General features: G+C 35.3%; 1 protein-coding gene across 2 annotated transcripts in view; it reads right to left on the reverse strand.

The window, feature by feature from the left end:
* The window catches only part of otx2a (orthodenticle homeobox 2a), a 38,320-nt gene extending 12,154 nt beyond the window's left edge, over positions 1-26,166 (reverse strand). For both annotated transcript variants that reach the window (XM_039686915.2, XM_089132003.1), the window contains exons 1-4: positions 26,085-26,166; positions 20,519-20,711; positions 17,315-17,386; positions 17,111-17,127 (exon numbers count right to left, since the gene is read on the reverse strand). In XM_039686915.2, coding sequence (XP_039542849.1) covers positions 17,111-17,116 — 6 coding nt within the window. In that variant the 5' untranslated portion in view covers positions 17,117-17,127; positions 17,315-17,386; positions 20,519-20,711; positions 26,085-26,166. The remainder of the gene's footprint in view (positions 1-17,110; positions 17,128-17,314; positions 17,387-20,518; positions 20,712-26,084) is intronic.
* Positions 26,167-26,789: the final 623 nt, after the last annotated feature.

A 26,789-nucleotide genomic window follows, 5' to 3' on the forward strand; every position in this document is an offset into this window, starting at 1 on the left:
CCTTTTGAAAAGGTACAGCCCCAGTGACAGCTTTTGTACCTTTTTTTCTGAAATGTAATGTAAATATTAAAAAATGTAAATATGCACAACTATGGTTCATCCTAGTACATCCTCAGTACTTATTTGAGTAAGTAAAATGTAACTTCAGTGTAACTTCATTGCTCTTGTGTTCCATTGTAAAATAAACAGCCTGTGGGTTTGGATCAACATCAGTGTGAGTAAATTTACATTTTTTTCAAGCCAAGTTCATTTCTGTCACTACAACCGTCCACCTATATCCCACCATCTCAGCATTTCATCTACATCTCAACACTTGCTAACAAACACAAGTGGTTCATCTCAACAGGAAGTGCTCAAGATTTAGCTGCCAACAGATGGAAGAGTGTGTTTCGTTTCCTTCAGGTTCTTCTTTCGAGGCTTGCAAAGACTCACGTTATAACTTGCATGGCTGCCATAATCCTTCTCTCGGTCTAACAATGCGGTTCACTGGTTACCATGTGAAGCTCACACAGCCCCTCAAGAATGTGCAGGTTCAGATCCTCATGACCCGCCCCACCGAAACGAGAGAGAAAACAAAAAAGAGAGGGATTAAGACCTGCCTGCAGGACCCAACGGAGAGGAGAGGGGAAACTCAAAAGTGGGTCTATTGATAGACAGTCCCGAAACTAGGAAAATGCCATCTCGGCCACCGTGATATTGATCCAGTCGTGCAAATTGCAGAACGCAATTAGATTTGTGCTTCCAAAACAGAAAAAAACAAAAGTGCTAAAGTTTTAGCTGCGTTCAGGTTGTCATGACACTGAACAGGCATCTTGTTTTCTATTGGCTAAGAATGGGAATTAATGAAACGTGACACTTACATCTTTGCAGTGTAAAGGCAGCTTTAAATAAAGTATTTTAAACATATTTAATGTTTAAATGTTTGCATTTTCCTTTTTACAGTTTTACTAAAACTATATATATATATATATATATATATATATATATATATATATATATATATATATACATGCATGTATATTTAAGCAAAAAATATTTATATATTTATATATAAAATATTTATATTTATATATAATATAAATTATATATAATCTCTCTCTCTCTCTCTCTCTATATATATATATATATATATATATACATGGATGTTAGATGTTATTAATCAATATATCTATAAAATAATCTATATATATATAAATTCTTTTTTTACTGTTATTATCACATAAAATTTAACTAAATGAAAATTAGCAAAGTTGCTTTGGCAAGTAATTAGTTAAGTTTTTCATTAGTCCATGTATACATGATTTTATTAATGAATTAGTCTAGCTATTAATTAGTCAAGTTACTTGCTTAAATAAGTTTACATTTTAGTTTAAGTAAACTATGCAAAAAAAGAAGACCAATCAGAATTTAACATGACATGATGACCTCATCTTTAACATTCAATCAATATCCAAAAGATCTTAAAACTCTGAAGTTTATAAGAAAAAATAGTAAGCACAGTTGAATGAGTTGCTCCATAAAAGTTTCATAGAAGTTGTAAAATGTAATTGTGGAACATCAATGCATCCTTGCCTATAAAAAAATACTTCTGCATATCTCATTTCTATAAATATCTATGGTGCCAATAACATATGGATGTTTCAGACATAAGGAAACTCTTAAAAATCATAAATTGTAAAAATAGAAAAACTGTACTAAGTGAAAATTAGGAATTTAGCTTTAAAAGGGCATTTCTACCATACATGATAACCTATCTTAGATTGATTCAGTCATATTTAATAACAGTCACTTTGTAACCGTGTTCATAAACGTGAGCAAACAGCAGTCACTTCCTCCTCGTATCAAAGCATACTTAATCTCTATTTCATAATCTCATTACTTGATATCACACCAACAGATTATGAGAGCCAATCTCCTAATTACCATGTTAAAAAAAAAAACACAGCATTAAAGTGAATTGAAAAAGTTAAGCCGTCCGGTCATCAAACTAATTGCAATCTATTGATTATGGATCTGAATCTTTATCTTGAGCTCAGTGGATTCACCATGGCGACCGGTGCGGCGCTGGCAGGTTGCCATGCAAACGTCAGAATCGATCAGATGGAAATAGACTATTTAAAAAAGGCTGAGCGACATATGGACGAACCCGCCGGAATAATGGCGCTCCTGCCCCGCTGCTGCTGTTCATAATCAGTGGCCAGTGTGTTCTGCCTGGGTTAAGCCGGTTATTGTCACTGAAACATATGACAAATACAGATAACAAAGACTCGCGTTTATGTAATCAGTGTTTTGTTCTCAGCATTTTTAAAAATCCTTTAGTGTCCCAAGGCAATTCTTCGTCAGGAACCACTGATAAACCAACTGCAAAGTGTTAGCAGGCAAAACCAGGTGACATATCTATATTCAGACAAATGCATCAGTAAAAAACATCAGCTGATAACCATGTTGTTGTTGTTGTTTTTTTAAAAAAAATAATTGCACAATTTTTTTCTGTAAAATAGTGCAATTTTGCATAATATATATATATATATATATATATATATATATATATATAAATAATCTAAAAATGTATATATAATGCATAATAACAAAAAATACGTAAAAGCTATATAAATTATTTTATTTAGATAAAAAAATATATTAATATATAGTATATATATATATATATTTATGTAATATATAAATTATATATATATATATATATATATATATATATATATATATATATATATATATATATATATAATAAAAAATACATAATAATAAAAAAATACATAAAAGCTACATAAATTATTTTATTTAAATAAATCAAGTCAAAAAGATTAATTGTATATCTAACTTTTATGTGTGTGTGTGTCTATATATATACTGTATACTGTATATATAAATACATAATAATAAAAAATACAAAAAAGATATATAAATTATTTTATTTAAATAAATCAAGTCAAATCGATGAATTGTCTATCTTACTTTAATGTGTGTAAGTCTATATATATATATATATTATATATATGTATAATTTATATAGCCTAAATAAAATAATTTATATAGCTTATGTATTTTTTATTATTTATTTTATATGTATTTATATAGGCTATATATATATACATGCATCCATATATACACACATAGGCTACATATATACACACATATTATATATTTAGAAAGTTTTATGTTAGATTAGATTCATTGATTTGACAGCACTATATATATATATATATATATATATAAAATAAACTCACTAGAATAAACTGAAATTAAATTATGTAACCTCAGAAAATCTGTGAAGCCTCAACATGTCAGAATTCTGGTCTTTCAGGCTTTAACACAAATAAAATGTAAATACTTGCTATTAGTTGGCTCAATATTAGCAGTTATCAATATTTAGTTAATGTGTGTAAAATGAATTTGACTAAAATGTGAGATTTGTGTTATATTTGACAACTGGACACACATTCCTTATGACTTTCATAGCACATTAATGCATGTTCTTGCACTTCCATGTACATGCAGCCAGATAATAAGACAATCCTGCCATGTCATAAATGAATATTCATAGAAAAAATGATTTGACTAGGTGCATATTTTCATGTGTGAAACCTGCATTAACAGGAACAACAATCGCAAACATGCAGAATCTTTTCGGTTCATTTTTGCAACATGTCTCGATGGCTCTCCTCCTTTTGTGAAGGGCAGATATTACATGCATCCGACTTTCACTTAATCTGCAAAGCTCTCGAAAGCTCCTTAAAAAAGCTCCCTTTAAAACTTCACAGTCTTTTGTGCATCTATTTTATTGCGCTTCACCCTGTTTGCTTTAGATAACAAATCTGCCGCTCACCCTCAGGGTAAAGGGAGCATTACAAATTAATCCCAGCTTTAATAAGTCCAGACTAAGCCCGAGTTTTCCCTCCGTAAAAAAATAAAGAGGGAGAGAGAGGGTGGGTCAGTGGGGAAGATGAAAAGGAAGAAGGGAAAGAAATATATTAAAGCCTGTGATCACAGCCGGCTTGTCTTGTTTGTCATCCCCTCTTTTTTTATTTAATCCTTCGCTCTGTAATCCAATTTGTCTATCGGAGTTCTGTCAGGGCCTCAACCTGCCCCATCCACATCTAGAAAGCTTGCGTCTGCCCTCCAAAATGATATTTCCTCTTCCGGCTTCCATGAAGGGACCCGGTTTGTTCCCAGTGCACGCAATTTTATTTACAGCATTTATTTCTGTTTATTTGTATTTGTATGTACACATACAGCCTTGAAAACAAATCGCAAATGAAGATTTTTTGGTTTTGTTGATCTTTGAGAATGTAAATTCAAAGCTGTACAAAAACACGATGGTATTTCTTTAGGGTTGGTGTTTTTGCAGGAGTGGGAAGGGGTGCGAGTCAGCATAACGCTGGTCGTTGAGGGAGGATTATGGATCTTGATTTAATTAGAGGATGAGTGCTCAAGCACACTCACTTAAGAGCTGCGCTTGATGACCAATGAGTGGAGAGGAGGAACTCTTCATTATGACATTCTCACTCTGCTTTTTAAACTGCTCAGGAACCATGAGATACTGTACATTGTAATTATTTTATCATCAGTTTTTTTTTTATTTGATATAATGTATATATAAGACTGTCTATATTATATACCTGACAGTCAAGAGTAATAATAACAATAATAATATATGAAGAATGAATGGAATGAAGGATGGATTAATGATGAATGGATTGAAAGAATGATAGAAAGTTGGATGGATGAAATTAATGAACCATAGAAAGAAAGATGGATGGATGGAAGGATGGAACGAACAAACCATAGACAGAACGATGGATGGATGGATGAATGGAGGGATGGAACGAACAAAACCGTAGACAGAGGTGATGAATTAATGGATGGATGGATGGATGGAATGAACGAAACATAGAACCATAGACAGAATGATGAATTAATGGATGGATGAATGGATAGATGGATGGATGGATGGAACGAACGAAAGATAGACAGAACAATAGATGGATGGATGGAATGAACGAAACCTAGTCAGAACAATAGATGGATGGATGAAGGATGGATGGAAGGATGGAATGAACAAACCATAGACAGAACGATGAATTAATGGATGGATGGATGGATGGAATGAATGAACAAACCATAGACAGAACGATGGATGGATGGATGGATGGATGGATGGAATGAATGAACAAACCATAGACAGAACGATGGATGGATGGAATGAACGAAACCTAGTCAGAACAATAGATGGATGAATAAAGGATGGATGGAAGGATGGAATGAACAAACCATAGACAGAACGATGAATTAATGGATGGATGGATGGAATGAATGAACAAACCATAGACAGAACGATGGATGGATGGAATGAACGAAACCTAGTCAGAACAATAGATGGATGAATGATGGATGGAAGGATGGAACGAACAAACCATAGACAGAACGATGAATTAATGGATGGATGGATGGATGAAATGAATGAACAAACCATAGACAGAACGATGGATGGATGGATGGATGGATGGAACGAACGATACATAGAACCATAGACAGAATGATGAATTAATGGATGGATGAATGATGGAAGGATGGAATGAACAAACCATAGACAGAATGATTGATTAATGGATGGATGGATGGATGGAATGAATGAACAAACCAGACAGAACGATGGATGGATCGATGGATGGAACGAACGATACATAGAACCATAGACAGAATGATGAATTAATGGATGGATGGATGGATGGATGGATGGAATGAATGAACAAACCATAGACAGAACGATGGATGGATGAATGGATGGATGAATGGAGGGATGGAACGAACGAACCGTAGACAGAGGTGATGAATTAATGGATGGATGGAACGAACGAACCCTAGACAGAACGATGAATTAATGGATGGATGGATGGAACGAACGAACCCTAGACAGAACGATAGATGGAAGGATGAAGGATGGATGGAAGGATAGAACGAACATACCATAGACAGAACGATGAATTAATGGATGGATGAATGGAACGAACGAACCATAGACAGAACGATGGATGGATGGATGGACGGATGGAACGAATGAACCATAGACAGAAAGATGGATGGATGGATGGAATGAACGAACCCTAGTCAGAACAATAGATGGATGGATGAAGGATGGATGGAAGGATGGCACGAACAAACCATAGACAGAACGATGGATGGATGGAATGAACAAACCGTAGACAGAGGCGATGAATTAATGGATGGATGGATGGAATGAAGAATAAATGGAACAAATGATAGATAGAAAGATAGACAAACAGAATAGATATAGATTCATTAGAACCATTACAACAAATGAAGGCTTTAATAAAAGACCACTTCAGTCTTCTGTGAGTCAGGAGCCACACAATGACAAACTCAACCTGATCTCTCTCTCTCTCTCTCAGTAGGTTACGGGCCAAACAGAGCGGCATAACATATCCTCATAATCTCATGACAAAAGCTAAAAGGTGTCCTCCTGTTCAGTGTGTGATACGTGGGGCGTCCCGCAGCTCTCGCTGTCTGTGTCCGAGCGCTCAGAGACAGTGGGACGACAGAAAGCTCTCATCTCCGTCCTCCTCGCTTCCCTCAAAGAGCTTGATGTTTCAAAGGGGGTCCAATCTGGCTTTCTTTTCAGAGGGAAAGCTTAGAAAACACACTTGTGGATCTGTGTGTGAGTGTGTAATGTCACTGCCTTTCATGTGAAGCATGTCCTTCTGAGGGGGACGAAAGAAACGCTCTTTTACTAATCAAAGATGGAGACCGTTGAGGGAACAATGATGTGGTTCATATCTGGACGGACCAGCATCCCGCTATAGCTTACTGTGACGGGTCGACTTCTGTATTATTGTATTTTTTGCATATCGCACAGTGGTCCCAAAAATATTTGGACACTTTAGTCACACTTAAAAATGTGTGAATTTCACTGCAATCAAGGAGCATCTGCAAACGCTAGAGCCTCTTTTTCAATAAATTTTTTAACCAACTGGTGTCAAACTGATTTTTCATATTTCTGGTAAATAAATGCCAATTGTTTTGATTTTGTTATATAATATAATATAATATAATATAATATAATATAATATAATATAATATAATATAATATAATATAATATAATATAATATAATATAATATAATATAATATAATATAATATAATATAATATAATATAATAAAATATAATAAAATATAATTTTGTTTATTGATTTAAGTTTATTTAACAGGGACAGTGGACAGTAAATAATATAATATAATATAATATAATATAATATAATATAATATAATATAATATAATATAATATAATATAATATAATATAATATAATATAATATAATGTTTTCTTTAATTTTAAATTTATTTAAAAGGGACAATGAATAGTATATAATATAATATAGTAAAATATAATATATTTTATTAATTTAAGTTTATTTAACAGGTACACTGGACAGTATGTAATATGATATTATAAAGATTCTGGGTTATTATATTTAACTAAAACTTTAACCATATTAAAAAACACAATATATATCAGCTATAGTTACCAAGGCAAAATTTCTCATCTTAGTTTAACTAAAATAAAAATGGACTATATATATATATATATATATATATATATATATATATATATATATATATATATATATATATATGCACATATATGTCATCAATTACACTTGTCTGTGTGGAACATTCTGGCAGCTCTAAAATGAAAGCCAACAGGGACTGAGCAAGACTTTACAGAGAAGTTATTATATGACTAAGAAGACGACTAAGATGAGTCATTTAAACTACTTTTATAATATATTTGGGGTACTTATTTGAAATTTTGGGGGTTCGATAGCACCCGTCCCACTTTAGATTCATTGAAAAGACTGGCCTGGACAATCAAGCCCATTTGTATTCTATGGATAATGGAAGGAAGAAGTCATATGGTTTGAGACAACATAAGGATTTATAAAACCACTAAAAATCCTGATAAAACTCACTAACGTTTCTCTAATTGGCCTTTCGTTATCGTGCTCACGCGCTGACTCCAAAAAGAGCAACATTTCACATCTAATTACCCAAAGCTTCTTTTTCACATGTTCTTAATCTCCAGAGAGAGAACATTTATACAAACAACAATAAAAGGATCGCCGCTTCTCCGCAGACGTTGCCTTTTCTCGCCCGCTAAAAAGACAAACCCTGGCCGGCACCAGATGTCACTGGACCGGCCAACATTGAGAGCGGTCAAAAGCAGCCGAGAAGCGAGGGAGGAGGGAGAGAATAAATTAATCACTCGCTTTTCTCTCTCTTTGATGGAATTAAGCTCACTCGCTTCTCAACGATCTGCCTTGCTGTGTGAATGTACGTGCGTTTAACATTTTTTTCGCTCTCTTTTTACTGGCACCCCCTCCACTCTCTCTCTCTCTCTCTCTCTCTCTCTGTCTCCATTCCTGATGGGAAGCATGAGGCCACCCAGAGGAGATGAAGGACAGAGAGAGAGAGAGGTAATCCCTCCGTTGTGTAGGGGTGCGGGCCCCTGTCCTTTACCCCCACATTATCCTCTAAAAAATCCTCTCTGCACCCCCCCCCCCTCTCTCCTAGTGTGTCTGCATTTACATACAGCAACAATGTGTGTTGCACTGGACTGATTAGTTGAAGGGGGAGGTGTTTGGTGTATGTGTGTGTGTTTGTTAGCATTGGGAACCGAGAGCCGGTTCTGGAACCAAAGATTTCTATGACACTCAGTTATATTAAGGTTTCCCCAAGACTTTCATCCTTTTAGTATGAAAATGTTATAGTCTTACTGTTATCTATATGCTGTTGTGCTCCAAAACAATGACAAAATTCACATTTAAAAGATACAAGTAGGAATGCACCGATATGAACATTTTGGCCGATACCGATAATTCTTTATATTTGAAAGCCGATAACCGATATATCGGCCGATCTAAATCCAATTTTTTTAAAATAATTTTTGAAAGCCTGATTGCAAAAACAAAAGTCTCACAATTAAAATCCGTCCCCTAACACAATTATAATGTTCTCATTATAATTTCATGTACAGCACATTTTGCACTTAACTATATTTTCCTTTTTGATTCCAATCATATTTCAAGCAATTAAGATCAATCATGTTGAACAGTGCGCATCTTAAGTGTCTCAGGTGTCAAGTGTTGAAGGAAATAATTCCTTATTTATCAGCTTTAATATATCGGGCCGATAACGATAACATAAATATGAACAAATATCGGCCGATACCGATATGGTGCACCCATAGATATAAGCATTCAAAAACGCTAATACGGATCAATGATTTTGATGACATCACTCTGTCTGTCCAATCAAATTCTCTCAAGAATCTAAAGCCTCCGGCCCGCTATAAATAGATGCTGAAACTGCAGGTAAAATCAGTCACTTGTTCACACATTTACTTTCTACATGGTAAATGTGCACTATATAGGGGAACGATTCAGTGTAATATGCTTTCCATTGGGGCGAACTGAGTCGGGATTCATGTTAGTATCACGCGAACCGCCGCAGCTTTGGTCCAGAGACACGATAGCACACACACGACACCACAAAACATATTGGACCTGTGTGAATTCTGCACAGAATGCTGTATTTTAAAGCGATATTCATATATATATATATATATATATATATATATATATATATATATACACTGTAAAAAATATTGTTGGTTTAACTTAAAAAAGTAAGTAACCTGGTTGCCTTAAAATTTTAAGTTGATTGAACTGGAAAAAGTGAGTTAATACAATGAAGGAGAATGATTTAATCATCAGAAACTCAAAATTATATGTTATCTGAACTAAATAAATTATTTAAGTTGATTTGACAAAAGAAAAAATGTTGTGATTACACTGTAAAAAAATATTGTTGGTTTACCTTAAAAAGTAAGTAACCTGGGTTGCCTTAAAATTTTAAGTTGATTGAACTGGAAAAAGTGAGTTAATACAATGAAGGAGATTAATTTAATCATCAGAAACTCAAAATAATAAGTTAACTCAACTAAATAAATTATTATAAAGTTGATTTGACAAAAGAAAATATGTTGTGATAACAAATCTTGAAAATATTTTTTACAGTGGTGTGTGTGTGTGTGTGTGTGTGTGTGTGTGTCAGATTCAGACTCCACCTCACCAATTAGAGAGGAAAACAAATCAGTGCAGTGTCACATTACACACACACACACACACACACAATTAACTTAACTTAATGAATTAATCTCATACTAAGTCATCTTAAGCTAACACCATTAACTAAATTTGACTCAGGGGTGTAGGGAATCTCCAGAGACCCATGTGGAAAATTAGCTTGTAGGATCTCTCTGGGACTACAAATCATTTAGATGCATGTACATTTCAAGTCCAATACATTTAAAAAGTACAATAAACTCCCCCCCCCGCCAACCAACCACATTTTCCCAGTCCCGTCAGGACATTCACATGTCAATCAGCAAAGCCATCTCGGTGGACGTCCCTCAAAACACAAAACAAACACAACAGGCACTAAAGAAAACAAGAGCGCTGAAGTTTGAAGGCTGTCTTTATCAGGGTGCAGGTAAGAGCGTCTGCGCCGGTTCACATGTGAATGGACCTCTAATTAGCTGCATATCTAACATGGAGAGCGGTGGAGTTAATGACGCTCCATTTAGGACAGAGCCTTTGGCTAAGACTTCAGTTTCTTCGGGATATCCTGAGTGTTTGTTTATCTGATTCTGAGGTGGGAGGGAGAAGGGGGGAACTGGGGAATGAGGAAGAGAAAAAACACTCATAAAAGGGAGAAAAGGGAAAGAAGTATTGCCATTCTGCGCACAAAAACAAAGTTATTGTGGGAAAGGGATCTGAACCTGTTAGCTAGTTTGTTAAGCTATTCATTCTCAAGCTACAAACAAAGTAGAGCAGATAGCAACACTGCAGCTATTTAGGGAGTCAATATATTAATATTAGGGCTGTCAAACGATTAATCGCGATTAATCGCATCCAAAATAAAAGTTTGTGTTTACATAATATATGTGGGTGCAATGTGTATAATTATTTAGTATATATATATATATATATATATATATATATATATATATATATACACAAACATGCATGTATATTTAGGAAAAAATATTATTTATATATAAAATATTTATATTTATATATAATATAAATTATATATAAATCTAAATACAGTATATACATGAAAATATTTCTTAAATATATACAAGCATATGTGTGTTTTTATATATATAATAATTATACACAGTAAACACAAACTTTTATTTTGGATGCGATTAATCGCGATTAATCGTTTGACAGCCCTAATATATATATATATATATATACACACATAATCATTATTTATTATTATTAATGTTATATCTAACATAACAATATTAATCAGTAGTCTATTTATGTAGCAATTTTTTTTTAAATTTGCAAACTAAGACAATATTTACTTTTGTATAGTGATTCAAATCAGTGAATCAATTTTAAATGAATCGTCTGGGTTAGATTCAGAAAGATTCACTGCAATGAATCTGATTTTCCAAAGCTACTGAAAAGTCCAGTGCATCTACTTTTCTCTTTTCTTACTTTTATCTTCTATGGTACTTTAAAGAATAAACTGAAAATTTGGTGTAAGATTTACGTTTTTCACTCAGAAATTGCTAAATTTTATAATTTCTTAATAGTCTTTGTTTAAATACAACTTCAACCACAGTCATTTGGTCTAAAACATTATATTTTCTAGTGTTATTAGAGAGCGAATTTACTCATTGGTTTTTGTGCAACATAAATAGCCTGCTGATCAAATTAGATGATTAACATAAAATGTAAACGTGACATTATCATGGCAAATGATCAAAACAAAACGGCTTTACCACAATAACCAGCTCAAAAATGCCATCTTAGCACCAAAATACGAGGATAAACCGTAAACAGATATGGCACTCACTGTGCAAGATCACTGAAACCCATAAATTAAGGGGTTTATTTTGCAATGACGACTCTACATTATGATTAATGGCTGAATAAATAAACTGATATAAAATACTTCAAGACAGTGTGTAAGTTAAATAAAAGGCATGAAACCAAGTACGTAGTTTCGGGATACGACTGACCAATCAGAATTGATTATCCCATCGAGGCGAGTAATATAAATATACATGCTTTAATCAGGCTACTTTAATAGTGCCATTCATCTGACGGATCAGTCAAAGACCAACGGCAAATCTGAGCAAGTGAGCATCCGGAGAGTCGGGTCACATGTGTCTCTTGAGCTGGACGGTGACTGTGCTGAGTAAGAACATACACTCCTCTAATGAATGCATGTTTGCCCCCAGCCTTTCAGATCAGCACCCCGAAACACACCTCCCTCCCCCTGCGCTCTGACCACCTGCCCCTTCCTTCTTTATCTCCAGATTTCCAGACAATGCCCAAGGGATCCTGATGCCTAATCCTCTCCATCCATCCCTCTCTCTCTCTCTCTCTTTACCTCCATCCCCCCATCTTTTCTCCCAACACCCCACATTTACCCATAGCCCCCTCTGTTTTCTTTTTTTCTTAGACAATGTTTGGGCATGTGATGCCAGGAATTAGCTTAAAATGTCATAATGATAATGAAGAAGATAATGAGAAGAACACTAAGGAAGTGTGATCTAAAGTAATCAGTTTATTACACTCTAAATAATGCTGGGTTGTTTTAACCCAAATTTGGGTAAAATATGGACAAACCCAAATGTTGGGTTAAAAATGTCTTTTCAAATTTGAACCCATCGTCAACTTTCACTTTCAACTGTAATTTTTTTTATTGCATTTTTAACCCAACATTTGGGTTTGTCCATATTTGACCCAACCCAGTATTTTTTTAGAGTGTAGGTTTATTGGATTTATTAGGCTAGTGTTAGGCTCTCCATTTGCTAATAAATACTGCAAATAAGTGATTTTAGTCATGATTGGTTCTGCTAATGTTAAGCGGATTGTTTAGAAAGACTCAAAAACTGTCGGTTTGAATCAGACTATGACTCACTGAATCTGTCAATATGGTTCCCGACTGCTAAAGCTCGTTAGAATTACATCCACAAGTACTGACTGATTGTACATTTGACAATGTTCAGTTCAATATAAACATTTGTTGTCACTTTTATTAAAAACATTCAAATATGCTTTATATATATAATATATATATATATATAGGTGACAGTTGGTTCTGCCTCAAAAGCACTAAACGTTCATTAACATTCATTGAATTGTTGAATTGCATCATAATCATAATTAAATTCCTTATGATTTCCAGCTCTACATCATCTTCTCTTTTTTCCTCCTGGTTAAAATATAGACAAGCGACCTTTTTAAAAACTTGGTTAGATACTCAAACAGCTTCTAACCCAAAGTTGCCAACCGACTATAGAGAGCCTAAGTCCCTGTTTCATATTTTTGTGGAAAATGGGAAACATTTTTTTTTTCAGGATTCTTTGATTAATAGAAAATTCAAAAAAAGAGCATTTTATTTACTGTGAGTGTCACTTTTGATTAATTTAATGAACTCTTGCTGAATAAAATTATTAATAAAAAACATTTAAGATATCTCCCTATAAAAAGCAAGGCGTAACCGCAGGGCCTTCAAATGAATCGGTAGAAACCCCAAAAATCAAAACATTAGTCACTAAAGATTCACAAATCTACAGCCTTCTCTCTTTTCCATCTTCAAATATGACAATTATCTTTTCCATATTTCCTGCTTAAAACATTTTTCTTCCTGTTCATAGAGTTTCAAAGTTAAGACCAGATCTTTACTATGCTAAAAAGCCCTCCACACTGAAACAGACTAAATCTGCAGAGGGACTACAGCGCAGATTCCCCACGAGTATCCCTTTCCTCGCACGCTCCTCCTTTCCGTTCCGTCGGAGGATTTGGACTTGAAACTCTTAGCATGTCTAGCTCTTGAAAGATTATAGCAGTTATCCCATTTGAGTTGTTTAAGAACGGCATTCTTGCATGGGCCAGGTCAAAAAGACCACGGCGCTGATTACAAGCTGAAGTCCAGTGTAAAGCTTGGCAGAGTAACATTAATGAATGGTAAGCTTCTTTGGCCGTGTGCTCCCTAAAGAACCGGCCTGATAATATACTTAAGGCAGGACGCAGAGTTGTTTGTGTCAAAGCCAAGGCGGTGTTTGGCCGTCCCGCTCACGTAGAGGGGCTTAACACCAGACGGGCTAACAATGTGACATCATTTACATCGCTCGGCGTTCAGAGACTCACATAGTAAGTAGCAGAGCTTTTAGTGCCAGATTAAAAAAAAAAAGTGTTTTGGAAGCTTTTCCAAAGTCAACAATATTTATGTACAAAGACCTGCTGATTTATTGCCAAACAACGGGTTTTTATTTAGGACCCAGTGGATATCAAATGGCAACCCAACAAAAAGTGTCTTAAGATCAAACACTGACTATGCACCCTCATATGACTATAATGAGATTTAGGCAATATTGCTGCTGTTAAACTTTCTCTCATGTAATACTTGGATCAGATTTTAAGCTCATAATCAGTAACCATATCGATCACAGTAATAAATGTGGATATTAATCGCGATAAATGGGCTATATGCACGCATAAGTTCCGCATTTGACGTAAGGATGCTCGTCCATTTCCGGTTGTGTAGATTAAAGCGGAGGCAAACCGGAGAAAACGGGATCATGGCAGAGTCTTCAATATTTACTGTCCTCCCGTCTTTGAAACGAAACGTACATATGTTTAGATGTAATTTTATACATAGTTATGTTTATTTAATATAATTTTAAAAAGAAGCATAAACACAACGAGGGGTGTCTGTTTTATCTGTTTTTGTGACTAACGTTTCATTAGTATAACCATGGAGTATAAAATTCAATATAAATTCTCGGTATTGCATTGGACTCTATGATCGGCGGAAGTTATCGAGCATCCCTAATGCTTCACCGGAAATAACGCCGTGCATAGAGCCCATAGGCATGAAAACACTTTAATCACATCTATTCCACTCTGACCAAAGTTGTTCTTGTATGGAAGCTTGTTTCCAACACTGAATGAAAAATAAAAAAGGCAATTGCGACTTTTTATCTCACAATTCTGACTTTTTTTCTCACAATTGTGTGATATAAAGTCGCAATTGCGTGACAAAGTCGCAAATGCATGTTATAAAGTCAGAATTGCGTGATATAAAGTCAGATTTGCGAGATATAAAGTCGCAATTGCGTGACAAAGTCGCAAATGCATGTTATAAAGTCAGAATTGCGAGATATAAAGTCAGAATTGCGAGATATAAAGTCGAAATTGTGTTGTAAAGTCAGAATTGTGAGATATATAATGTCGCAATTGCATGTTATAAAGTCAGAAATGTGAGATATAAAGTCAGAAATGCGAGATATAAAGTCAGTATTGCGAGATATAAAGTCAGAATTGCGAGATATAAAGTCAGAATTGTGAGATATAAAGTCAGAATTGCGAGATATAAAGTCAGAAATGTGAGATATAAAGTCAGAATTGCGAGATATAAAGTCAGAATTGCGAGATATAAAGTCAGAAATGTGAGATATAAAGTCAGAATTGTGAGATATAAAGTCAGAATTGCGAGATATAAAGTCAGAATTGCGAGATATAAAGTCAGAAATGTGAGATATGAAGTCAGAATTGTGAGATATAAAGTCAGAATTGCGAGATATAAAGTCAGAATTGCGAGATATAAAGTCAGAATTGTGTGATATAAAGTCAGAATTGCGAGATATAAAGTCAGAATTGCGAGATATAAAGTCAGAATTGTGTGATATAAAGTCAGAATTGCGAGATATAAAGTCAGAATTGCGTGACAAAGTCGCAAATGCATGTTATAAAGTCAGAATTGCGAGATATAAAGTCAGAATTGCGAGATAAAGTCGAAATTGTGTTGTAAAGTCAGAATTGTGAGATATAAAGTCAGAATTGCGAGATATAAAGTCGCAATTGCGTGTTATAGGAATGCATGATATTAAGTCAAAATTGTGTGTTGTAAAGTCAGAATTGCGAGATATAAAGTCAGAATTGTGAGATATAAAGTCAGAATTGTGAGATATAAAGTCAGAATTGCGAGATATAAAGTCAGAATTGCGAGATAAAGTCGAAATTGTGTTGTAAAGTCAGAATTGTGAGATATATAATGTCGCAATTGCATGTTATAAAGTCAAAATTGTGTGATGTAAAGTCAGAATTGTGAGATATAAACTATTCTGAGGGAGAAAAGTTCCGTCTTTTTTCCCCTTAGAATTGGCCTGATAACTTGCAATTGCGAGTTTACATTATATAACACAGTTCTGAGAAAACATGTCAGAATGTTGAGATATAAACTCGCAATTATGTGTTATAAAGATGTAAATCGCAATTGTGAGAAAAAAAAGTCAGAATTGTGAGATAAAGTCGCAATTCTCTTTTTTCTCACAATTGTGACTTTATTTCTCAGAATTTCGACGTTATATCTCGCAATTGTGACTTTATTTCTCAGAATTGCTACTTTATTTCTCAGAATTCTGACTTCGTATCTTGCAATTGTGAGTCGCAATTATTTATTTATTTATTTTTATTCAGTGGCGGAAACAAGCCTCCATATTCTTGTGACGTCATGCATAGATAAACATAATGGTGGAGGCATCACAGTTTTGGGGTGATGAAAAAACTAAAGTCATGCTGATAATATTTAGTGACAAATATAATCCAATTTACAGACGGTCGAAAACATCGAAATAAAGACATTTTTGGACACGTCAGAGAAAAAAAGCAGTGGTCAGTAACACAGCTGCTGTATATGTGAGCTCATCGTGTGCTGTGATTTGACGTCTGTGAATAATGGCGGTAAAAATAATCACAATCCTCAGCAAATAATCAAAAGAATGAAAATTGCATTCCTTACTCTACTTTTTAGAAAGAAATACATTATTGGTTCAAAAGAAGTCAATGACATACATTAAAAAAGTATCAAAATGTCAAATGATTTTTACTCTTAGTAGTCAATAATTAAAGCATGTTTATTAATTATTGGATTGAATTTCCAATCTTAAAAATGAAATCGAAAAATGAAATCATTTACTCACCCTCATGTCATAAATTCCTGTGAATTGACAAAAACAATTCAAAAAGAAAAAAAAAATCGGTTAGGAACGACACAAGGGTAAACGAGCGCCTTTCTTTAACTACATACAATTGTACGGTTATCTGCATTTTATTTTCACATTTAACATGTTTTCCATTTTTGGAAGACAAATTTGGTAACAAATCACTGCATTGACACAAGTTACCTTCATCAACGTTCCTTTCAGGCCATGTCTGGAGATATTTGTGGAAATCCCCTTCATCCAGATGACCGTCGCCTGTTAATGTCATTAATGAACAGGGTTAATTAGCACCTGTCTCAGTATAAACATCAGCCAGTTGAGTAATTACCAGCTTTGTTGTTTATAAAAGAGTCCTGTTGGGACACAATCACCACACCCACTTCTACTAACGCTGACATATCCAAACCCCAGAAGAATCAACAACGTGAAGACGAAACAGGAAAGAGAATTACGTTTACAACCATTAACAGATTAAACATATCCACATCATCTCAGTGAACCGGTTTGGACTCTTTCCAGAGGGTTCATCTTACTATATGTGAAAAAGCTATTACATTTGACTTTTGAGACACAGATATTACACGGAAACACATTTGTCAAGGCTTTGCATGTTCCCAGCATAAATAAAGTGCATGGTTATTGTTTCTGAGATATTATTCGGCATATTTTCACTAAATGATTGTTGCATCGAGCGTTTGTGTATACATTTTTCGTTCTATGTGTGTCTATATTTTAAGGTCACGTAGTTACATTGTATTACTCAAATAAGTACAACATGTACTTTCTATAAAGTTACGGTTGGAGTTAGTTGCTTGTAATTATGTATAATTTACTGTTATTACTAGGCACATGTAGTGAAGTGAAATTAGCTGAAGAATGTAGTGTTACTGGGAATAATTCAAAAAAGATTTTTTTTACTCCAATTATTTTTTTTACACAGATAACTATGAAAGCATCACAAACCACTCACAGAGATGTGACAATGCACTGACGTCTCTGGCCAATCCTGAATAAGTGTCTTCTTGCCATTAATGGGACAATAATGACAAAAAAAGCACTTAAACGGGGTTATTCAGTGCTCTTGATGAGGTCATTAAAATGTGTCTTTTAAAGCCAAGCTGTTAACAATCACCAATCAGCCGGTTAACACGTGATAACAAGACTTGTGGATTCGCACCTGTGAAAGACGACGATAAACAAATGAAAATGACATGGGCAAGTGAAGAAAAAAAGACTAAACATTTGTCTGCGGGCCAAAACAAATTAACAAAAACTGGGAGGATGTGTCATAGGTTTAGATTGAACATTGTGTTCAGTCGAACATGCGTTTGTACATTATAAAAAAATTATTGTTGGTTTAACTTAAAAAATTAAGTAACCTGGTTGCCTTAAAATTTTAAGTTTATTGAAATGGAAAAATTGAGTTAATACAATGAAGGAGATTGATTTGATCACCAGAAACTCAAAATATTATGTTATCTGAACCACATTAAATATTTAAGTTGATTTGACAAAAGTGTAGCCTACTGGCTAGAGAAAAAAAATACTGAGAAACATTGTTAAACGGATTATTAACGTTGTAAATAAATAAATTCAATGTGTTTCAGCAATGTTAGGAGTCTCAAGTCTTAATGTAAAATCTGTCCGTCATTAAAAGTTCTTGTTTATGTGACAAACAAATCCTACATCTCGACTTAATAATAAAAAATGTCTGGAGAAATTTGAAAATAAATTTAAAAATGTGTCTGCATATATATATGAAAAAAATGTAGAAAATAAAAAATATAGAAAAAAAATGTTACACGGAAATTAGGCAAGTCACCACAACACTCGACTAGGAATTTGTGTCCACCTGAAATTTTGTTAATTCTCTTAGAGAGACAGACAGAGAGAGAGCTCCAATTATCCACCCCCTCTCCCCGCTAACAATCCCAACACAGATAACTAATTAGCTACATTACAGTCATTTCCATTTTAATGCTTTGTTTGCTGCCATTGTTTAGGGAAACAATGGGGAGAATTGCAAATGGGAGAGAACTGGTGAGACTCGGCTAATGAAACTGGCCATACACTGCCCTACCCTCAGGACAAAGACAGACACAGAGGGGTCGGACTTAGAAACTGGGCCATTGATAGTCATTTAATTGACAGATATGACTGTTAATGAACTGGGACTCGAAGCGAGGACATACTGTTCATGTTTTCAGAATAAAACTGCTCGATGTATGAATTAAGTTTTGAAAATGTAATAAGACATCACACAGTTTTGCCATTCATTTCCTTCCTAAAATCAAATTCAAATTATATTTTACCTCTAGCATTTTTTTTCTCTTCACCTTTTAATAGTCTTTAAAATGTTAGTAATATTCAGTATTAAGACAGTTTACATTCATTCATTTTGCAGATATTTTTATCTAAAGCGACTAACAAATGAGGAACATCATAAACAACATGTGTCAGAGCAAAATAGCATAAAATTAAATGTAATGTGTTCCTGGCTGGAACATGATATGCTACATGTCACACATACTCAATCTCAGGACAGCTGTCAAGAGCACGTCTGCCTCATATTTCACCTCAAATTCTGAAGAAGGAAAGAATGTAAGATTTTTTGTTTTGTTGGAAAACTTTTTTTTTTTTTTGCAATGTGGCATTGTTTTTATCACAATTAAGCACATTTAATGTTTCAATTTTTGTACTGCAAATAAATAATATTCTGAAATGTGTTTATACATCATGGTTTTTGTTGTGATGTGTTATAGATAGTCTTTAATAAAATAAGTAATAACTTAGTAGATAGATAGATAGATAGATAGATAGATAGATAGATAGATAGATAGATAGATAGATAGATAGATAGATAGATAGATAGATAGATAGATAGATAGATAGATAGAGAGGGGATTGATAGATAGATAGATAGATAGATAGATAGATAGATAGATAGATAGATAGATAGATAGATAGATAGATAGATAGATAGATAGATAGATAGATAGATAGATAGATAGATAGATAGATAGATAGATAGATAGAGAGGGGATTGATAGATAGAGAGGGCATAGATAGATAGATAGATAGATAGATAGATAGATAGATAGATAGATAGATAGATCGATAGATCGATAGATAGATAGATAGATAGATCGATAGATAGATAGATAGATAGAGGGGATAGATAGATAGATGATAGATAGATAGATCGACAGATTGATAGATCGATAGATAGAGAGGGGATAGATAGATGATAGATAGATAGATCGACAGATCGATAGATCGATAGATAGATAGATAGATAGATAGATAGATAGATAGATAGATAGATAGATAGATAGATAGATAGATAGATAGATAGATAGATAGATAGATAGATAGATAGAAGCTCACTGGCCAGAGAATGATGTTGTTCTCCGTGTTGTGACGGTGTAAGAGAGCAGGAGGATTTCTTCTTTGGTTGAAGTCATGAGGTTTTCGGTGTGAGGTAGAAGTCAGAAATCAGGTATGTGTGGAATGCTGGCGACGGCACTAATCTCTAATCCCTCTCTGAGTGCAGACACTGGAGGACCCGGGGTCACTTACCCTGAGAGAGAGAGAGAGATGACGGATGAGAGAGCGCAAAATGAACAGAACTCGCCTTGGCTTACTTGCTTCCTGTACTTGTCGATTCTGCTGACCAATGGGCTTTGAGCTCACCTTTGTTTGGAATGGAATGCTTTGCACATTAATGAAAATAAGGCTGTCCAGAATACACATATGATGTTTGACAGGAATTAATGCACAATTATAAAACACAAAAATACTAATATATTCAAAACATTTGCATTTTTTAAATATGGCATCTATTCTGACTAGGCCTGTTAAAGCTGAGAAAAATAGGTGAGATAACCCAGTCTACCACAGTGGCGGTCAGCAGGGGATTTCAACCGCCAACACACTAACAAGAGCCCTTTAATTTCTTGGTAAGTGTTGTAAGATTTGGCATTGAGTTTTGACATGGATTGTGGTCCCCTAAAGACTTTGAGGATTACGAGGGCCACCCAAGAGGAGCGAGGGCCGAGAGAGGAGCGCAATACATGAATTCGCAAAAAAACGAGCTGAAAAATTTAAGGTACGGATGGAGGCCGAGAATTCGCCTCCTAATGAGAGGTCAAGGGTCAACTGAAACATGCAGCATATGACTGGGAGAGATTTGCTCAATTAGCCTCTGTATTTTTCAGCCCGTTCTTAAACTATTGCCCAACGCACACACACACACAAATGTTGCTTTATAATATGTATAGGGCTTAATAGCATACAATTAAACATCAACTAACCTATGCTCATGCACATCATTCTGACAATTATGTGAATGACAGTTTTGGTGCTCAAGAGGAAAGGGGCATCATTAGCATTAGCTGACTGCTTCTGCCCCCTATTGGTCCCAAAATATATCATTTTGGACATTTAAACAACAAGTACACCTTTCAAGTAAAACATGCCACACTTTTTTGTGTTAGACTCTAAGAAAAGCCCAATGTACCGGGTTAATCAGAAATTATTTATCTTCTGATCTTTCACACACTGTAAAAAGTGGTAACCGCCAAGTGTTATTGTTCTAGTAGTGTAGCTTTTAAAAGATGAAGATAAAACAATAGAAATACAGTTTATACAGTTTTTCACAATCTCTTTGTTACTATTTTCAGAACCTTGATGTCATTTTTAGACACAAAACTCAACAACCAATGATCAAAATGCACATTTTTCAAAACTTAAAAGGTACAAAAGCTGTCACTGGGGCTGTACCTTTTCAAAAGTTACACTTTTGTACCCAAAGGCTGCATATTGGTACCTTAGTGGTACATATTAGCACCTAAAATGTACACACTAGCTCTTGAAATGGACATATTAGCACCTACAATGTACATATTAGAACATAAAGTGGACATATTAGCTCCTGAAATGGACATATCAGCACCTACAATGTACATATTAACACCTAAAATGTACATATTAGCACCAAAAATGTACATTTTAACACCTAAAATGTACATATTAGAACCTAAAATGTACATATTAGCACCTAAAATGTACATATTAGTACCTAAAATGTACATACTAGCTCATGAAATGGACTTGGCACCTAAAATGTACATTTTAGCTCCTGAAATGGACATTGGGTATTAGCAACTAAAATGTACATATTACCATCTAAAATGGACAAAAGTCCACTTTTTGAAAAGGTACTGCCCCAGTGACAGCTTTTGTACCTTTTTTTCTCAGGTACAATAATTATATATAATTATATATATAATTATATTTAATGATTGTATGAACAATGACAGTGAATCATTCTAGTTTATGTCCATAAATCCTCTGCTAGGAGTAAAAATGACCTAAAAACAATTATTTTGGTGGACCCAACCTCAGTACGGACCACTCGGCTAGGTTAGAAAAAAAAATATTTTAATGTTGAAAATAAAAACACAATTCTGCCTTTCCAAGAATTAGTAAGCCTACTTAAGGTAAGCAATGCTTATTATTAAATGTATGAGTATTAATTTTAACCTGTATTACAGAAAAATGTCCGTCTCGTGGCACATGTCGATCAAGCTCATCATCGGAGTGTCTATGGTTCAGTGGGCTGATGGCCTTTATTCCCACCAATCAAATTACATCCATGAATCCATTCCTGTTATTGAGGCCGCCACTGCTCAAAATCCACTTTCCCTCGTCTCCGTCCCTCTCTGGTAAATATAAACAGCTTAGACTGCAAGTTCTAGTGAACAAACACTTAGGGGCCGTTTAAACGAAAACGTTTTCAACTAAAAACTAAAAACTTTTTCGACATTTTTTCAGCGTTTCGGAGGACTGAAAACGCCAACTTTTGAAAACGGGTTTCAAAGTGCAAGTTTTTGCAAACGATAATCTCTGTGTAAAACACGAATTTGTGAGAACGGTGACGTCATGCTTGTGTATAAAGTGCCGAAGTTATGACGTCACTTTGTAGGACAACTCGGACGTTAGCGGCGCGTGGGTTCCCTCCATCGAAAAGCAATGCATTTTCCCCATAGACTTTTGAAAAATCGCAAAAAATAAGATATTGAAAAAAAAATTGCATTGAAACCTGTGCAGATCTGTATGACCCGCAAGACAAAAATGATACATTTGTTTACAGAGAGTTTATGGCTTACTAGAGAATTCTAGCTTTCCCGAAAAACGTACAAATGTTAGTGGCACACTAAACTCCAAATGCGAATGTTTACGTCGCAATTAAACCTTACGAACGACGGGTGCAAGCCTACCCAGGTCCTGCTCGGCGTTGAGCAGCAGATGAACGCTTCTTATTAAAAAGTGTTAACGGTTAAAGTCGTGAGCAGAAACGAAATCTAAACTAGCAGGGGTGGAGCCCGAGTTAATCCGAGGCCCTGGGCCTCTCTCTCTCTCGCAGATCCTTGGCCTCAAGAGCCGTATTGATCCTTGGGGTGAGATACAGAGAGAGGTTTGGGTCCGACCATCCCCACAAAGCCAGAGGGCCACACACACCTGCGAGCGAGTGTGTGTGCAGCAGCGCTAAGCCTAGATTAAGCTAAAGTTACCCGTCTCTCTCCCCTCTTGCCATGTCATTCAAACCCTTGATAGTTCTGCAGCCACACGGCACACACAAAGACCCTTTCTGGGCCGTCCTCATCATCGCCATCAGCTCTCAAACATCAAACAAGGGGGATTATGGGATTGCGAGAAGTCCCCGAGGGCGGAAAGAGAGACAAAATGGAGTTTTCCGAGGGAACCCCCTTTGGCCCGAGCGTCTTCTCTCAGGAGATTACTCTACAATTTGTTTCCCTTTATTCCGCCATTTTGTCCGACCTCATCTGCGCTACCGCGGCCGTACTGTAATCCCTGTGCTATGACAGATTACACACGGCTTTGTCAACGTGTCTAATACCTGACTGTGAGGGAATTGCGAGGTCTTAAAGCACTTAACTCCTTAAGACGGTTCACACACACCTGATGCATGAGCACAATCATGCGGCTGGATTCATGTCATGTGTCATGTCTGCTTTGTTATTCTCAGATTTCCTGACCTTATGGGCTTTTTCTGTGCAGTTTTGTGGGGGTAAATTAAGTGAAAAATGGTGATCAATGGAGCTGGTGGCACTAAAATAAATCAGTAATAAAATGAGCTAAGGAACCTGTAGATTTTCAAGCAGAAATCTTTAGGAAACCTAACCGCTTTCTGCAGAGTTTTCACAAGAGGGTTTCATGTAGGTCTTGTCATATGTAAATAGTCCTTAAATTTTTATGGATTATGGAATGAGCTGGTGGTGTTGTTGCATGTTTGTCCTTGACCTCTGAGTGAAAGTGCCTGCCGAGACGAACATGAGATTGTGACATTCTCTTAAATTGTCCTTGATGTCAAATAAAGAGACCAATAACTGAAACAGTGGAAGAATAAACATCTAATCGACAGATAGATAGATGGACAGATGGATGGATGGATGGATGGATGGATGGATGGATGGATGGATGGATGAATGAATGGATGAATAGATGGATGGATAGATAGACAGATGGGTGGATTGATAGATAGGCGGACAGACAGACGGATGGATGGATGGATGGATGGTGATGGATGGATGGATGGATGGATGGTGATGGATGGATGGATGGTGATGGATGGATGGATGGATGGATGGATGGATGGATGGATGGATGGATGGATGGATGGATGGATGGATGGATGGATGGATGGATGGATGGATGGATGGATGGATGGATGGATGGATGGATGGATGGATGGATGGATGGATAGATAGATAGATAGATAGATAGATAGATAGATAGATAGATAGACGGATGAATAGATGGATGGATGGATAGATAGGTGGAGAGACGGATGGATGGATGAATAGATGGATAGAGACAAACGGATAGATAGATAGATAGATAGATAGATAGATAGATAGATAGATAGATAGATAGATAGATAGATAGATAGATAGATAGATAGATAGATGAATAGATGGATGGATGGATAGATAGGTGGAGAGACGGATGGATGGATGAATAGACGGATAGAGACAAACGGATAGATAGATAGATAGATAGATAGATAGATAGATAGATAGATAGATAGATAGATAGATAGATAGATAGATGGACAGATGGAAGGATTGATAGGTGGACAGACAGATAGATTAATGGATGAACAGATAGATGGATATAGACAGACGGATGGATAGATAGATAAATAGAATATCACAGTCTACTACAACAAAAGAGACTATGTTATCATTTTCAGTCTTTCATCCAATGGTGGGATGACCATAGTTTGAATGAAGTCAGGGAGGATTAAGAGGAGGATGTGGGGTGGGGGTGTCTCCATGGCAACAGCAGGTCCAGTCTGGGAAGAAGGTTCAAAGAGTAACAGATGCTCTCTTTGTGGGACATATGTGGAGGGTGGAAACCTTCTCCACTTTAGAGAAGAAAGTGTAACATATCCTCAGAGAACGAGAGTCCCTTAGAGTTATTTCAAAAGCTCAAAGATCATAAATAAACTATTGTGTTCATTCTGTATCAGGTTTTCTAACATATTCTTGCCTTCACACCACTATACTGAATAGTGGACTCAACATACACAAGAAGTAGTTCTCAAATCTCTCAGAACAAGAGGACATATTTTGTATTTTGATTAGGTTAGTTCCTCGATTATAAAAAATTATGAAATTTCTATGAACAACTAAATTTTCACACGATATTCAGTAAACTATGCAAAACAGGTTTTGGGAAATAATTGAACACAAGCTACAAATGACAGACTGGACCAAATTATAACGATGATAACAGTGACACCTAGCGGTGAACATGTAACATGGCGTTTGTTGATGAGAGACGCTTATGGCATCGGTTTTAAACAACAAACTCAGGATGAAGTTATTTCTAATGAATATGTATTATCAAAGAGTATTATCCATACCTCCACAGTACAGCGGAGAGCAGCAAGTCTTGAGATTAAGATGGCGTCGGCACAGCAGGCGACATCATCATAGGTCTGAGGGAAAACAATACTGCTGCTTATTGTAGGCTATTAATTAACCAACTACGTACGTTAACTATTAACTGTTTCATTTGGTGATTTCAACACACGCCGGTGGCTTATTTAGCCTATAAGAAGGTTTACTTCAGAACTTAACTTACCGTTCAAGTTAATGAAACCCAAATAGTGGGGAATTTAAGTTTCAGACATGGGAATTGTAATATGATTTGTTAAAGAGTTTTTTGACCTCATTACAAAGGTGAAGAAAAAGGCCACAAAATGTATAAATTGGCAACACGACTAGTCCAAAATTTGATGAAAGTGACGTCTGTTTTTGGACGGGAGATTGTGTTGTCATTTAAAGGTATATCAGTTTTCACAAGTCATCAATCCGGAAGTCGGCCATATTGGCAGCACTTAACAAACTGAACTACTTGCAAATTTGGCTTATTATTGCTGCGGATTTTTTTTTTTTGTTATATTAACATATTTTGTATTTAATAAATATTATATATTAAATACTCTACTTTTAAAGCTGCAATCCGTAACTTTTTTGGGGTTAAAAATGATCCAAAATAGCCTACATATTTGAGAAAATACATAACCAGTCAGTGTTCAAAACTCTCTGCTTGCCTTAGCTCAATT

Source organism: Pimephales promelas, chromosome 6 (genome assembly GCF_988280905.1).
Source record: "Pimephales promelas chromosome 6, fPimPro1.hap1.1, whole genome shotgun sequence".
NCBI classification, from domain to species: domain Eukaryota; kingdom Metazoa; phylum Chordata; class Actinopteri; order Cypriniformes; family Leuciscidae; genus Pimephales; species Pimephales promelas.